General features: G+C 32.4%; 1 protein-coding gene across 1 annotated transcript in view; it reads left to right on the forward strand.

Moving 5' to 3' along the window:
• Positions 1 to 6,827: 6,827 nt before the first annotated feature.
• Positions 6,828 to 18,791, forward strand: part of LOC142322605 (uncharacterized) — a 38,263-nt gene continuing 26,299 nt past the window's right edge. Inside the window, exons 1-2 of the mRNA XM_075361681.1 lie at positions 6,828 to 7,740; positions 10,927 to 10,952. Of these exons, the coding sequence (XP_075217796.1) occupies positions 6,828 to 7,740; positions 10,927 to 10,952 (939 nt within the window). The remainder of the gene's footprint in view (positions 7,741 to 10,926; positions 10,953 to 18,791) is intronic.

Genomic DNA, 18,791 nt, shown 5'->3' on the forward strand with positions numbered 1-18,791 from the left:
GCTGGACTCACCGCCTAATCTGCGATATAGCCAAATGAATATCTAGGGAGCATGACGACATGAACTACGTCCTGATCGAGTTTTTATCTTGGCATGGGGAGTTCAGGAGCCCTGAACTCCCCATCTGAATACTTATTCAGATTTGGACTGGATCATTCAAAAGTTTGCTCCAGTCGCGAGGGCATCGAGGAAACGGCGTACCAAGTGTTTTTTTTGAATTTCCGAGATTCATCTCAGAGAGGAGCACACTGGTAGTCAAGCTGAAAATAGATTGTTCCTGCCTAAGGATCTCGAAGAGATAATGATCACTTCGGTCTTGAGCTGGCAAGCAGTGTAGGACTGGGACAGTACTGTAATTTCGAAGCTACGAGCCCAAGAAGACGCTAGGAAAGGAAGAGTGACGGTGATGCCTTAGTGCTAAGGTCTGAGGACAGGCTGTCTGCGGAGCTCCTGTAGGATTCCGAGCCATTGGGATCGTCCCAAAATGAGAGGCAGCACTCCCGGTGATGACATCTCCAATGATGGCAGCCGTAGATAATCTAACCTCACGAAGAGAAAGCCACTCCTTTCCCGAAGTAATGCCTTGCAGCGGTTCCGGGAAGGAGGTTGGCGGAATAATGGTTTATTGGTACGCACAGTCATACATACACACTAAGTAAGATCAAGCGGAACCTGTTGCTAGTCCGACACGTTATATCGGAGTGTCCGTAATAGTATTCCTTACCTCAATAAAAAAAGATAAATAAATTTAAAAAAACGACACACAGACGGTCAGATAAACAGATGAACGGACCGATGCCTTCCAAGTTAAAAACATCTAGACATGTCTGTCTTGTAGTAGATAAGTGAATAGTTTTGAAAAGACATGATCTAGCGGTGACCGCTTAATCTACGTTTGTTTCTGGGACTGACAAGCTCGCCATGTGACGATCAGAAGCATCACCGTATCACTGATGTTGAACATGCTAGGTTTACCTGAGCCAAGGTGTACAGTACAATATTTTATTTGCACGATATTATTCAGAAGAGCATTAGATATTTACTCAACATTTTTTGCTGAAAAAAGGAAATAAGGGATTTTCTGACGAATTTCAAAACGCAATGAAAAAAATGATAGAAAAGAGACGAAATTGGAATTTTTTAGTGGAAAATAAACTTTGATGGTTTTTCCAATACGGGGGGAAAAGTCGGTTAAGTAAAAACATGGAATACTACGTAATGCATTATAGTGTGGTAAACAGCGGTTTTATGACATCCGTAGTCATTTTGGAAAGAGATCGGTGAGGGAATGGAGAAGCCGGTAACTAAACATAAGGGTCATTTTAATTAATTTGAAGAGAGCCAGGTACACACAGCATCGATTAATGCCAAGAGAATGTGTCGCTTTGTTTATTCACTACCTATGTTATAAATAGAAAGAATTACTTAACGTTTGTTTGAAAATTTCTGGAATAAAATTCCGTAATACTAGTAACAAATTGTTCATAAACCGCTTTATGTAACGAGATATTTACTTAAAAAAAACATCATAACTAATCAACCGAAAAACCAACAAATAAACTTTCTCCGAATAATAAATGTCTATATAAAACTAGCGTTCTCCATTAAAAAGCTGATAACGATGTTGCTGGTAAATTTTCATGACATTTACATACAGCTTAAAATTTCACCATTCCTTTAGCACCGGTAAAGATTGAAAATTAATTTTTCCTTTAGATCTCTTTTTTAAATGTGTTTTTTTATTTAAAAGCTTTTGAACATTTGAAGTTACTAAAACTTTATAGTTTCAAGCCCCAAGTCAAAACGTTAGAAAAAACTGTATTGTGAAAAAGTTATTCTGCATTAATTTAAAACAATATTTGTTTAAAAAATTGTAAAAATACTTGGTCAGATATTGTATCACAAATTTGAAATTTATGTAACACACGGGTTTGTAAAAGTGGCTGTAGCTTGGTTAAAGTGTGCGATACGTAGGGTGTGTCTACTGTTTTTATGTATAATACGCATAAAATATTTAAATATTTACTTTAAAAAAATTAATGTTACACCCATTTATAAAGATGGGAGTGAACTATGTTTAACTGGAAAATAATTTCTAAGAAACAAGTGCAACATTCAATCAACCATTAATTAAAAGTTTTATTATATATATAAAATAAGAGATATTTTACTTAAAAAATAATTTCATTTCGTAGTATCCAAGAGAATTTTGTATGATGTGTGTATGAATGTGTATTGTTACCTGAGGAAACTTTTTCTTTTTTTTTTAACCTCCGGATCCACCGTTAGGCATTCTTCAGAGAATACCTGAGGAAGCTTAGAGAATTCTAAGTGAAACGTAGTGTTTATAATTTATAAGTTTGTATAGTTGATTGCTTAACCCAAGAGATTAATAAAGGTAATATTTTTAAGTAAATTATGTGTTGTTATTATATTTAATCCTATCTAATCAAGAGGAAAATAAACTTAAATAAATTACATTTAAGTTAATATATATATATATATATATATATATATATATATATATATATATATATATATAAATTTAAATACATATATTATATATATATGTATATATTAGTTATGAACCTGAGAATATCCATTAATACAAAATTCCACGTGGTTTATCTTCCCTCTGCTATATAGTATATCATTCAGTAAATAAAGATCCATAGAACTCAAGTTTCATTAAAATGGTGATTTGTAGAAATAATGTTAGTAAAGTAATTGTTACGTACGGGTGAGACTATGTTATAAAACAGTTCAGTATTAGCTTTTATAGTTTAACATGGATATTTTTGCAGAAAGAAGAAGGAAAAACGGTAAAATATAAAAATCTGAGGTATAATTGTTTAAAAATAATGTCTATATCATACATACTGAGATATCATAACCACTAAAACTATAAAACCTTTTATTCTAACTGCTAAAATCTTGAAAAGATGGAAGGAAATTGTTAAATAACTTATTATTAATCTTTTTACTTTTGAGTTGTTTTCTTAGGATGTAAACAAGCACCACTGATTAAACGAAAATAAGCTATAAGAATAAAAATAAAAGTTTTTATTTCGACTTTGATTTGGTTCTCTCCGTATAACGAACACAATTTCTCATCTAAAAATAGTAGTATTTTGTTGGGTGACATTTTCTTGCTTTGCCAAAATCAGTAAATCATCCGTACATTTTAACCAAATATACTACTTAAAGCTTGATTTTGGTTATATAACAATGGCAAACATATATGATATCTTGTTAATGTTATAAAGCCAAGATCAGTTTCAAAGAAAATTTTACTGAACTTTTTCGTAACTGTTACTAAACAAGAAGTCAATGTAAGAACATATGAAATATTTTGAAACATTTCAAAACAAAAACTAAAAATCATTTAGTATAAACAGAATGTTAATTACCATTAATATTATATGCAAATATATCCTTCGGTATCATTTTTCATTTCTACCAAAATATTTGTGTTTAAATTTTTATTTATCGATAATCTTGAAATCAGGAAATATTTAATAGAAAATTTACATCATTCAAAAATTGCTTTTGTATTATTTCAAAATTATACGTTTTAATAAACTTAAAATTTCTTATATTATTAAAGAGCAACGGACATTACTACATTATTTTTTTTTAATAGGATTTATTAATGTACTATATTTTGAAAATGAAAGATATTAAATAATATTGTAAAATCCTCTTATATTTTATTTTTATCAATATTTAAAAAGTACGCGTTAGTTTTCATAAAATAATTTTCGCCCTAAATCTAAATATTAACGAAAATATATTTTTTAAGACGGAAAAGCATTCTAACAATGTAAATTAAAATTCATAAAATAATTTAACCTACCCGTCTTTGGATATATAGGATAAGACACTACTTTTGAATCATAAAAACGTTACTATTTTCCAAAATTTCTAAATTGGACTTTAGAAATTTTAATATGCAAAATTTACATATTATCAAACACTGGTTTGATAATATGTAAATTTGCTTATTAAGTAGGATAACATATTTTCTCTGAGTTTTAAAATCTCAAGAGATTTTCACAAACTTCTCTTTTTCTCAAAAGTATCAGATTATGAAATATATATATATATAAAAACACAAAGAAACGGTCGGATGTTTTTATGGTTTTATTATGTTTACTTTTATAAAGATTTCTATTTACATAACTAACTATTAAAAGTAATTATTAGTATTACGACAAATGCTACAAGTACGAGTAATTATTTTTTGCGCTATGGGCAATTTTTGTAAAATTATTATTATTTATATTTTTTAATACGTATTTCTGTTATAAACACCTCACGTTATTAGTTATTTTGTAAAGGTTGTCGAAGGGAGTTTATATGAATATGAATTAAGTTATTTCTAAATGATCTATTTAAAAAAATCAAACGTCAAGTGATGATTTACTCACCTATAAACTCACTATACACCTATACACTCAAACACACTATGAGTATTTGCAAATTAAGCATGTTTCTACCTCTGTAAGTTTTACAGTATTTTTACTGAAAAAAAACTGTATAAATAAACACACACACACACACACACACACACACACACACACACACACACACATATATATATATATATATATACCTCTAAATTATATTTTTATAATTTTAAAGATATATTACGAATATTTATATTTAAGTAAATCATTTTTATAAAAGATGTATTTATTAATTGAACATAATACACATTTTCTTCAATTAAGAAATAAGTATTAAGTATTTATATGTAATAATAAAATTGTCTAGCCAAGTAAATTTTTTTCATGTAATATTCTAGCCGGTTTGGAAGTTAGTAGCGGTTGCGATCTCGGGTTTGTCACGCGTGGTTGAAACGCTTTCCTCTTCCTGACCTTTTAAATTATTTAGATGCTCATACCGACAGCAGCCGCCTGTCGCAGTACCACTATTACGGCATTTCACCTTTACACTGTAGGTCTTCTTGTAATGCATTAACATACTATGTAACTACATATCTAATAGAATTTAAATTTGAAAAAACAAAACAATATATATATAATTCTGATTATGAAAATTATCGAATAGTAGTTTCCTCTAGATCAGTTATTTAAATTATATTTTTATATTTAATTATTTCTTTTAACGAGTTTTAATTTTAAAATCATAAAAACTATTTTAATATTTAATAAAGCTTAGATTTTAATTTCTTTACAAACTAATTTAGTAATCTAGGGACCTCTAATCAAATATTGTAGAATAATTATTTATTTTTTTGTTTATGATGGTCAGTGATGTTATTAGTTAATAATTTAAACTCTTGCAACTGCAAAACCAACATAATGTTTTAGTACAACGCTTTTAATAACGTACTTCAAAACGTATTCAAAATCAATGTTTACAACTATTTTCAGTAACTAGTGCTGCTGTATTCACAATGATAGCAGCTGATGTTGCAACTGGGGGCTTTTTTTTTAATTAGACAGACCGCTATGAAGAATTTGGTTGAAAAGTGTGTTAGATTTCAATTATGTCTATTCATTTAGTAAGTCGTTGCTACTAATAAAAATAATGTTTAATAAACTCTCATTAATTCAAGTTTCGCCCACGTTTCGTCGCGGTTTCGCCCACGTTATACGAGTATAGAACTTCAAAAATTCGAAATCACTTTTTAGTAATTGTGTATGCTCTACTGAACCGTTATTTCTATTTTCAAATTACCGGATAAAATAGATTAATTTTGATAAATAACAATTTTTCAATGAAACAAAATTTCATAAAACATGTAAAATAAGAGTACTATAAAACTTCTGTATAAATTATATTTCTTGGTTTGTCACTTGTCGGTATCAAGATTATTTAGCCGTTAAGATTTCTGGAAAATAATATATAAAATCGGCCATGGGAGAAACAATCTGAACGGAGATCCACTCCAACGTGATTGATAGTTTAGCCTTGCGACTTGTTAATAGTAACAGCAAAAGAAACTTAGAATATTGTTACGCATAGCTCTGATCTGTGATCCGGTACTATTAAACAGACTGGGAAGTTAAAGGTTACGTAACAACATAGCTGGAGAACCAACTTTAATTTCAGTGTATGAGGTGGAGATCCTAGTGGTTGAAAGTATTAAGAAACTCTTGTTGATAATGGATTTCATCATCGATGCTTAAAACTATATCGGTAGATAGATATTCACGGATATCACCGTCAAACCTTTAAAAAGCAATGTTATTTATTGCTTCTGCTATTATTTTGAAAATATTAATACTAAATTGTAAGCCGAATCAATGCCAATTATATGTATGGTTTACTCTGAAAGAACTTCTTAATTTAGCATATAAAAATCTACTCATGTGAGGATGAGTTCTCGCAGGTTGCCATATCCTACATCAGGGATGTAGAATATGACACCACTGAGACAGAAATTTTTGCTGCAATTACTGCAAGAGTAGGTACTGATGAGGGCATCAAGATATCGTCAATTAGAAAAGGGTACGCCGAGACCCAAAATGTTACAGTTATTATCTCGTATAGGGCTGCCTGTAAGCTGGTGGAACAAAGGTTGAGGATTGGCTGGGTAAATTGTCGGGCATATATTAGGGAATCAGAGGAAAAGTGCTTCAGATGCTGGAATACTGGACATCGTAAACATGAGTGCAAGGGCCCTGACAGAATGGATCTCTGCTTCAATTGTGGAGGCAGAGACCACAAGATTGCTGAATGCCGGGAGCATAGTAGCTGCCTGGATTGTGGGAGCCAAGAACACCGCACCGGAGGCTGGGGGTGCTCAAAACATTTAAATGCTTAGGGTGATAATGGTTAACGCAAACAGAAGCACCATGTCTCATGATTTGGTTAGTGAACTGGTCATACAGCAGAGGGCTGATTTACTGATAATCACGGAGCCGAACAAGTACCTTGTTGCTAGATCAGGCTGGATGGTGGTTACAAATGGTGACGTGGCAATTATGGATGTAAGTGGCAGGATAGCATGGAGATTGACGTCCAGATCTGGAGGCATGTGGGCGGTGGAGTCGGATTCAACACTAGCGATTGGTGCCTATGTGTCTCCAAACTGTGACATACATGAATTTACTAGAAGACTAGACATAATACAAGGAGTAGTAAATAACGCTAGGAAGAAAGTCATTATTCTAGGTGATTTCAATAGTAAAGCGATTGCAGAAGGGAGCGCATACACCAATCGCAGAGGTGAGATCCTTACGGATATGATGGGGGCAATTAGCTGTCATTGTGTAAATGATGGCACCCCTACATATGAGGCGAGAGGACATTCGTCAGTCTTGGACTTAACAATCATAGACGATAGATGGAGTAGGGAACACTGGGACTGGCGAGTGTTACCACATGATGTGGCGAGTGACCATCATGCCACTATGATTACCTTAAAAGGCTCAGACTATGTGACTAGAGAGAAAATGCCCTATAGTAGTTTTACAAAGGAACAGATCGAGATCATAATCGATAGAACGGCCGAAAGGATTATCAACATAGAGAATCTGACACCAGTTGCCCTGACTAACGTTATAAGACAAGAAATGGGCAGAGTAGCTCACAGAAGAGCCAATAGACACTCAGTGTATTGGTGGAATATGGAGATTGAAACACTGAAAGGGCTCCTACAATCGCGCAGAAGAAGGAAGCAGAGACTCAGAATGCGAGGCGGACAGGAGTACGAGGAGGCATCTCTGGCTTATAAAGAGACCAGACGGGCCTTAAACAAAGCTATTCGTATGTCTAAGAAAAAACAATGGCATAGACTCTGCGAGGAGTTAGACGGAGACCCCTGGGGACAGGCATACAAAATAATCACTAAGCGATTTGGAAGGCGTCTGTCCGTATTAAATAATGAGCAGGTAGAACAACAACTTAATGAGCTATTTCCCGGTAGAGTAGAAACTGCAGGAAATGTTATAGATTGCGAACCCAGACGCTTCACTTCTCTGAACTGCACTTGGCTGTAGCACAACTGGGTAATAGAAAGAGCCCGGGTCCAGACGGAATTCCAGTGGCACTCGTTAAAGGGCTGATAAAGAGAATTCCTTATGAAATGCTTGATGTTGCCAGCCATGGATTAGAAAACAAGTCATTTCCAGGAATCTGGAAGGAATCTAGGGTGGTGTTTATCTCAAAAGGCACAAATGAGAATGGAGAACCTTTATACAGACCATTGAGTCTTTTAAATACCATGGCGAAGGTAGTGGAGAAGATGCTCGCTGGCCGAATCTTTAAGGAACTTGAGGAAGGAATAGGCATTAGTGGAAATCAGTTTGGATTCATGAAGGGTCGTTCGACGATACAGGCGGCGACAAAGGTGATAGACTGGGCTAAGGATAATAGGAGCGGCACATGGAGAACGAGGCGTATTCCCCTATTCATAGCTTTAGATGTAAAAAATACATTCGGTTCTATTAAGTGGGAATCAATAAATATGGCATCAGTGGAATAAGGTATCAGTCCTTATTTAAGAAGGCAGATAGGGGAATACCTCTCAAATAGAGAATGCTTGGTGGAGACGCAGAGTGAGTGCCTACGTTTCATATTTATGGCGGTGTGCCACAGGGGTCTGTACTGGGACCCTTACTCTGGATACTGGCCTTCGATGCGATATTAAGACTAGACTATCAGGATGGGGTACAAGTAATTGCCTATGCCGATGACTCATCAAGGGTAAAACAACTGTCGATGTACAAGAGAGTGCTAACAACACGTTACGGACGATAGATAATTGGTTGAAAGAGAGGGGACTCCAGCTGGAAATAGAAAAATGTAAATATATTATGTTCACAGGGAAGAGGATTTTAGACCGTCCGGCCATCCAAATTGGAAACCAACAAATAACAGAGGTCGAAAAGATTAAATACCTGGGTGTGACTTATGAGAGGAATTGCCGGTTCACCCAGCATATAATAGACATATGTGCCAAAGGTGAACAGATGACTAAGAATTTGAATATAATAATGTCTTTGCAGAGAGCTCCAAGACCCACTAAGCGAAGGGCGATAGCGTCCACAGTGACATCCATGATGTTATATGCAGTACCAGTGTGGTGGCACTCAGTCAGGGTTAAAAGAAATTTGAAGAGACTGGTTAGTACTCATAGGAGGCTGTTGCTGGGGGTTGTTTCAGCTTACAGGACGGTCTCCTATGAGGCGTTGTGCGTGTTGTCTGGGGTGCCACCAATAGACTTAATGGCCCTAAATAGAGTCGAGAGGGCGCAAGGCCTCGAAGCAAATGAAGCAAAAGATAGACTTAGACATAGATGGCAAAATAGATGGCAGGAGGATGGACCAGCCAGACGCACGAAGGAGCTGATTCCAGATCTTGCACTATGGTTAGACAGGAAACATGGTGAGTTAAATTATCATATCACGCAGTTTTTTACAGGTCATGGCAATTTCAATGAGTACCTCCATCGTGTTGGAAGAAGGCCAGGTCCAGAATGTATGTACTGTGAGAGAATTGACAATGCAGAACACACATTTTTCTGCTGCGAGAGGTGGGCAATTAAAAGGAGGAACTGTGGCATAATAGGTATGAGCCCAGCAGAGGTCCTAGAGCACATGTTGAGGAGCGAAATAAACTGGAAGAAGGTTACGGAATTTATAGTAGCAGTATTAACAGAGAAGGATATAGATGAAAGGCGACTAGGTTACTAGTGTAGAATAGGGTAGGGTGGACAGCCTCAGTGGTGAGAGACGGCACGCTGAGGTGTGTCGTTCTCAATGATCCACTGAGGACTCCAAGGGTTTAGATAGGTTCCGATGAAGAAGAAGAGTAAGAAAAGACCCGGTGCCACGTTACGGCTATTCGAGGTATGTCGTGGTTTTCAAATGGGCAAACAGAAAATCACTCAAAAGAGCTGACACCGGCGAGCCGACCTGCCATGCCGGACGTTCAGCCGGTAGGCAGAGAGGCTCGTTAGAGTTTACCAGACACTCCCCTGGGTGGCGCAATACCAACCAGTCGGACCGGCCCAGGGGAATAGAGTGAAAAAAAAAAAAAAAGGTTGCCGCTCGATTACGCAAGAAATTAAATTTAGTAAAAGCACATAATAAGTTTCTGAAGAAGTCTACATTGATATCAAAATGCAATATTCTTCAAACTACCAAAAGTTGATTACATATATAAGCAGTTTAATTTTCACTCCTTTAATTTTATGATCAACTAATTTGTTATTAGGTATATATATTACGATAATAGTAATAATTAATCTTTTACAAACAATGACATTAAATTTAGTATAAGAATAATATTTATTTATAAGTTTTTATTATTTATGGTTTATATAGTAGTGAAATTTTTGAGGTTTGAACAGTGGTAAGCATTCCGGGAGTCATAAGAAAGGTAAAGTTAAAATTTCGTAATGATTGGTTTCATAGTTTTCACAATTACCAGGAACAAACGAAAAAGACACTGTCTTTATGTAGTATAAGATTAAAAATGTAATATTCCAACATAAAAGTGTGATTTCTGTTGTCCATAAATAAATTTATAGAAAATAAGCATTTTTTAACAGTTTTCTTTTAAAAAAAGAAAAAATATTGACTCCCGGAAAAGGTTATTGAAAATTAACCATATTTCTCCTGCAGTAACGTTCTATAGTTGTTTTACTGAAAAAAAACTGTATAAATAAACATATATTTATAATAACAAGATACATTTTACTTAAAAATATTACCTTTATTAATCTCTTGGGTTAACCAATCAACTATACAAACTTATACATTTTTTTTTATTGTTTACTTTGAATCCAAACATTCTTTGTTTTGATTTAACTTTGTATAGTTGATTGGTTAACTCAAGAGATTAATAAAGATCCAATCAAGAGGAAAATAAACTTAAATAAATTACATTTAGTTAATATATACCAATATATACCTCTGAATTATACTTTAAGAATTTTTATATTTTTAGAAATAAAATTGTCTTGCCAAGGAAAGGTAAGTAAATTTTTTTTCATGTAATATTTTAGCCTACATTATTTAATGTTTATTCTATCTTGGAAATTAGTAGCGTTTGCGATCTCGGGTTTGTCATGCGTGGTTGAAATACCACATATATTTCATTTTTAAATTAAACAAAAGAAAATAATAAATAATATTATTCTTTTTAATTTAAGAGTCTTTTATAATGCATTATAAATAAATATGTTTTATACATAATGCATAATTCTTTTCCCCCACAATAGGAACTCTCTATCGGTCAGTGGAGTCCACAGTTATGACCAAATACAGGCCAACATACATACGTACAAGCTTGGTAGATCAAAACTTCATTCACCGTGCAAAGTAGTTAAATGATAATTATGGTTACCCGTATAATAGATTAAAGTAGATTAAAAAATCTTTAAGTGTATTTACAAGCATCTTTTACTATTTGTGTAATAATAATCGAAATGAACAATAATTTTACAGTACATTCTTTATCATATTTATCTAATATTAGACATTCATGTTAATTTCTATTTGTGTTTTTAATTCGATTTAAAAAAAACGAACTAATGTTTTTTTCTTTAATCATTACAAATCTTTTTGATGAATATATTAGAAAATTAATGCATTTTTATAATTAGCATACTTTTAATTTTGTGTGTTTGTTTTAATAAATATAAAGAATGGCTTTACTTTAGATAGTACTTATCGTATAGAAAGAATAAAAAATATGTTTATATGAGTAATGTTTTATAAATATTAAACTGAACTCCTATACGAAAATATTTATAAAACATTTACCTCAATTTTCTCCTTTAAGATAAACAGTTGTGTATCAGGTGACAAAACAGGCAAAACGATAGGCTTCTCTCTATTTCTCACAATTAAATTAGCATTAATTAGTCAATTTCTTATTCTGTAAAGTCTTTTCTTCAGTCATCAGTAGTCGGTGAGGATGAATAAATTTATCTTATAAACACCTACTTCGTATAATCAACCGACCGACTAATTGATCCGTGTATAACTGTCTAATAGAAAATTTGTTTCAATCCACAATAAGAATTATTTTATGTAGATATCTTAAAAAGAAAAAAATAATTTACTAAAAATTCTGATGATGAAAGATCTCCGAAAAAGTACTGAAAGAGGAGTAAAAGAAAAAATAATAAACAGTAATTTTAAACAAAGTTCATTTTTATACATAATTATATTATGTTGCTAGGATGCAATTTGCTAGACTATTTATTAACGTATTGTATTATGTATCTCATGTAATATTTAAATTATTATTTAAAAACTATCTAAACAGTTTAATTTTAAGTTTTTCAAATTATTTAATTTTTTTTATCTTATATTTTAACCCAGTTCTACAATTCCGGATGAATTGCTATTTATTGAGTTGGTTTCGTTTAATTCAGTATGAGATTGATTTACCCATCGGGTTGGTCTAGTGGTGAACGCGTCTTCCCAAATCAGCTGAATTGGAAGTATAGAGTTCCAGCGTTCAAGTGCAATTAGAGTCAGTTATTCTTAAACGGATTTGAATACTAGATCGTGGATACCGGTGTTCATTGGTGGTGATTGGGTTTCAATTAACCACACATCTCAGGAATGGTCGAACTGAGACTGTAGAAGACTACACTTTATTTACACTCATTCATCCACTGAAGTATTATCTGAAAGGTAATTACCGGAGGCTAAACAAGAAAAAGGAAGAAGTATAAGATTGATTACTATACGAATCTGGATTGTTATCGGCATACCGTGTTACGTTCTCCTCGTATTTATTGCATGCTGGTTACTATTTTTTCACTTAATTCAAATTATTCGGGAAATTCTTCTTTTTAAGACTATTTTAAACAACCTGAAAACTTTTTTTTTGTGCGGAAACAAACTGTTTAACCTGCACACAAACAAGTTGATTTTGGGATATAAGTTGTAATGACAAGAAGGAATCCAAAGTAATGTACACATCCGAATCCTCTATCGCGATGATTTTATTTATTCGCAATTTATTTTTATTTATTCCCGATTTATTTTTATTTACTCGAATAATGGCTTCATTAATCGTTAATATGTTTTTCTTGTACATCTTATAATCACTCCTCAATTCCTTTTTTACGGTTAGAAGGAACTGGATTAATAACCACAGTTATGGTTAATAACCACACAATTTGTATATGTGTCTAGAAAAAACCTACGATGAGCAAATCATTACAGAAATAAATCTAGGATAATAGATTATTTAAATGAAACTTGATTGAATGCAAAACATATAGACTATTTATTAACGTATTGTATTATGTATCTCATGTAATATTTAAATTATTATTTAAAAACTATCTAAACAGTTTAATTTTAAGTTTTTCAAATTATTTAATTTTTTTATTTTATATTTTAACCCAGTTCTACAATAGAACTGGGTTCTATTGTAATTACCTTCCAAAAATCCAAATGGATTTTTGGAAGGTAATTTATGGTTATTTCGGCCAAAAAAATTAGCAGATATATATATATAAAATAATTAATTGAATGGTGTAGCGATTGCACAATTATTCAACAAAATTTCAAGCAAAATTAAAAAATAATCCAGTTATTATTATGAGCAATACTCCATACAACAATATAAGATCCAAAAAGAATCCAGTTCCTTCTAACCGTAAAAAAGGAATTGAGGAATGATTATAAGATGTACAAGAAGAACATATTAACGATTAATGAAGCCATTATTCGAGTAAATAAAAATAAATCGGGAATAAATAAAAATAAATTGAGAATAAATGAAATCATCGCGATAGAGGATTCGAGATGTGTACATTACTTTGGATTCCTTCTTATCATTACAACTTACATCCCAAAATCAACTTGTTTGTGTGCAGGTTAAACAGTTTGTTTCCGCACAAAACAAGAGTTTTCAGGTTGTTTAAAATAGTCTTAAAAAGAAGAATTTCTCGAATAATTTGAATTAAGTGAAAAAATAGTAACCAGCATGCAATAAATACGAGGAGAATGTAACACGGTATGCCGATAACAAGCCAGATTCGTATAGTAATCAATCTTATACTTCTTTCTTTTTCCTGTTTAGCCTCCGGTAATTACCTTTCAGATAATACTTCAGTGGATGAATGAGTGTAAATGAAGTGTAGTCTTGTACAGTCTCAATTCGACCATTCCTGAGATGTGTGGTTAATTGAATAACCACAATTGTGTGGTTAAAAATTAGACACATAAAATTTTTATTAACAAGACTAAAGAACTTTTCTTAAACTACTTTTTAGGTCTCTAACCTGTTTTTAAGCAATAAACGGGTTGTTAACATTAGTTCCAAAGATATAACTAAAATGGACAACTTAAAGTAATTTTGTTGATGGTTAAAAGTTGATTTACTATTAAATATAAGAGTATATATATATAAAATTTATAATGAAACTAAATATCTGAATAGAGCATACGGAGAACATGAAGCATATACTACATGTTAATTGCCTATGTTCAACATGATATGATCATTATTAGGCTGATGTCAAAATGTAACATAATATATCTATAAGTTGGAATATCTACAGTGGGTTTATTAGCGAGACCATATTTCAAATTATTTGATAATTAATTATACATCGGATTTCACTCCAGCTAATTTAATAGTTGATTGATTAGTAGACTATCGATCAACGTAAAATTCTGTTCTCCATTTAAGTCATGAAAAGTAGTGATGATACATATCAAGTTGAAATTAAAATAAGATTACAATAATACATATAGTAAGTGTTCCAGGAAGGATGCAAATAAGTGTAAGAAAGTTCAATTCAAAATAACTTTCATAACTTTGTAATTAATTATGATCGACTTTATTGCATATTACGTTTGCATGTTCTGAAGGTGTAAGATATTTTCAACTTGTAAAAGGTAGAACGATTGGTAGAACAGAATCAAATCATTTCATAACATTTCAAATGAATCATTTCATAATAAATAGGTATTTAGTTTATTTGTTTTTTTATTCTTAATTTATTTTCATCCGGTAATTTATAAGAATTTAGTCATTGTTTTTTTTTTAATTTCAATTTTCTTAACAAAATTTTATTCTAAATAATTCCATTTCCTAATTTTTATCGATAAAAGTTGTAAAACTTAATTTCAAAACGTTTTTTCTTTAAAATATTTATCATACTCTCAAAAAAATGAATATTTAATTAAATTATGACTCGAAAACCAAAGAAAATGTATAGAATTGGACTAACACACCAGGTAGTTGGGTAATGAAAAAATAAATAATTGAAGTATAAATCTCTTTATAAAAAAAAAAACATTACCCTTGAAAATTTCACTAAGAACAGAATAACCTTAAACTTAATTATTACAAAAAGTCGAAATATCAGGTTGTCTAAAACGTATTGAGCCTTTGGAGGATAAAATAGTGAATACATTTATTGTTATTGGAAAATAACATTATGAGACCACATTATCATTTTTTCGAAGATCTTTTGCCATTTTTCCGGCAACATCATAATCCCATCGGTATAGAACTTCTGTTGTTTTTTGTCAAAAAATTGTGACACGGGGTTTTCACAGGTCTCTTCTGAAACTAACTTAACACCATTTAGAGTTTTTCAGAGACCGAAACAAATGATAGTCTGATGGTGCCAGGTCCGGACTATATAATGGATATATTAAAATTTCCCATCCTGATTCCCTAAGGGAAGACACCCTCCGGAGGTCATCTTATAAACCTCGGCATATGACATCTCTCAGTCGCCTTGGCCCAGAATATCACCGATGCGATGCCACAAGCGACATTCCCATCAGTGTAACGACCACTAAAAGTAACAAAACACATCTCTAGTCTCAAGCAAGACTGAAAACTATAGTCGTCAAAGAAACTGAATCACCTACCTACCGAAGGGTAGAGTGAGTTCACACCGACGCAAAGCGGAAAAACACCAAAACAAAAACACGAAAATAAAACTAATAACAAAGCAACCAAAACCGATGCAACACTAACAAAACAAAAACAACATAACAAAACAAAGTACGCAAGAGCAAGATCAAGCCGTTCTGCCGGGCGGCAGCAGCTCGTGATGCACGATGCCTTTCCAGTCCCATCAAACTCGCAGCATAACCTTCCTGGGCGTCAGTGTGGGCTTTGCCACAGATTGTGGAGTTTTTCCTCGCTTCGAGCACGATCTTTTTTGCACATTTTGGCCGTATGTTATCCACTTTTCATCGCCTGTGATCAACCGCTTCAGAAATGGCTCGATTTCATTACCTTTTAATAGAGATTCGCTGACAGAAATTCCATCGAGTAAATTTTTCTGAGTCAGGTCAAGCGGCACCAAACTTCGAGCTTTTTTTTATAGCCCGGTTTTCTCTAAATGGTTTAATACTGTTTGGTGATGGATGTTTGAGTCATTAGCGATGTCATGACAGCTTGCATGATATCATGCCAGTCCTCTTTTTTTCCACAATACGCTAACGTTCTCTCGTGCGCAAAAGGCTCAATACTTTTTAGACTACCTATTATTATCTGAATTTTAAAATATCAGCATTGTTCTTATAAGAAGCTAAATAATTAATTTCCTCCAGTTTCATAATTTCAGATTAATCCTTTTTTTAAATTGTTTGTGATGATATAAAGCACATGCTGCACGATTACCTTTAGTTTAACTAATTTTTAATATATGAATTTTTTGAAAAGATAAAAGCGTTTAAGAAACGTACAAAGTTTTCTCTACTAAAATAAGTTTTTTGAAAAATTTAAATAGAATGACTAGGAACATAACGATTAGGTAAATTTGTACGGTTTATGTTTTAAATATTCGAACAATTTATGGTTAATACGAATAAACAAAAAGTAATATATAGAAATAAAACAGAATAGAATAAATAATGGCAAAATATCGTAAAACGAGAACCTTAGTTCATTCAGTCAGTGATAAAGAGGTTGGGTAGAATAAGAAACACAAAATATCGACAAAAATATAAAATCTTTCCTTCCTACCCATAATTAGGTTACAACGCGTGCGCGCGTGAATTCACATTCAAACACATTCAAAATGTTCACAGACTTGTAAACGCACACGAAAACACTACACAGGTATTTATATAACAATCGATTTTCTTTCAAAAACGACGTTATTTTACGAGACATTACTCGTAGGTAGGTCTATTATTCATTGCACTATACTTCATAGATTTACCTTGCGTTAGCCTCGTTAGTAATCAGATCATATTTTCTGAAAACGATGAGAATTCGTCTTTTAGCTCCTTAGTGGAAAATTTAGAACACCGAATATTTTGGAATATTCGTTTATTCGTTTAATCATATTCGAATAATCGTTTCTTACAGAGTAATACTCAACATTACTTTTCACAGGTTTTAAACGCATTTTCTATTTATTACATAAACCAATATAAAGTATTAAAAAGATTAAAACACGATAAAAATATGATTTTTTATTTGATATAATTCTTTTCTATTTTATCGTTCTTTAAAGCTAAATCAGGTGTGAACATTTTAAAGTAGAAAGTTGACGTCGATCAAGATTCATTGAATTTGAATTATATCCACAGGAAATAAGCGGTTTAAAATATTTTCTGGTCGTTCTAGCTGTAATTCTCTACAAAGTATTCTCTTCCGATTGATGGGATCTATTTGTAACTTGATTCTGTCAAAGTTTGGATTCCGAACTGTTCGTAAATATCAATCTGTGGATGAGTCATTCCTTCATTTCCGGTTTCTGTATTTAATATTATCAATCTTCAAGCACAAAATATTTTGAGTTTTTTATTCATTCAAGTTTTCCCCTAATTTTTCTACTATTATTTACGGTAAAAATTTTACTTTATATGATTGTATTTTCACGTTATTTTAGTATGATCTGTTTTTAGAGTTCAGTTTTTTTTTTAATTTTAGTCATTAGTACCTTTTTTTCTAATGTAAATATATTTCGTTAAGTATCAATTTTTTTGTCATTTGTATGTTATAAAATGAAAAACTCAAACTTGAAATTTTCTGACTGGAATGGGAGAAAGATAATAGCTTCGGTTGAATTCATACAGGTCTTCAACGTACTTGATGAGAATGAAATAAGAATTAGATTTGTCTTCTTCTATAAACAATAGAGATAGATGAAATTCTCTTGAAAGTGCCGAAAATTATCCCGTTGTAGAAACTTCTATCACTTGTCAAACAGTTTAAATTTGTTTGGCTTAGTTGTGATTATATTTTCATCGGATCTTATTCCCACTCAGAAGAGAAAACCTGACAGCTTCAATGTCGTTAAGTCGAGAAGACTGTTAACAACTGAAAATTTATTTTTCTTGGCGACAACAATGCAAGAAATTTCCCCGGATTTATGCACTAATTACGAGTAGACTTATGCAGTGAAACCAGGGAGTCTTCTGCCTTTCATATCTAGGAGGATCTATCTCAGGGTTTTACCCCCTCTTAACGAACACGTAGAATAATTTGTGATACAAATGCCATTGATAGGCTGCTGGCTCAATTACCTGGTGTTTTCAGAAAGATCGGGCATTGAACCGTACAAGGGTATAAGGAGGTATATCGGTACAATTTCTCATTGATCCTATAAGGATTAAAATGTGACTCACACACCATATGTACACGAATCGTGATTTGCATTTAAATTATAGGTCGTAAAGAGATTCTGTGTGAAGACTTGTAATAGGAAATTTTTAGGAAGGTTCTTTGTAAATGTACTTTAATACCAGGAGGTCGATATATATTTATTATTAAAGTAATTTCATATTGATTTCCGTATTTTGTAATACCGGACTTCTTACTACGCTATTGGTGGATCTGATAACAGCTGGTTAAGGACATAATAG

This window comes from Lycorma delicatula, chromosome 4, assembly GCF_047948215.1.
Source record: "Lycorma delicatula isolate Av1 chromosome 4, ASM4794821v1, whole genome shotgun sequence".
NCBI classification, from domain to species: domain Eukaryota; kingdom Metazoa; phylum Arthropoda; class Insecta; order Hemiptera; family Fulgoridae; genus Lycorma; species Lycorma delicatula.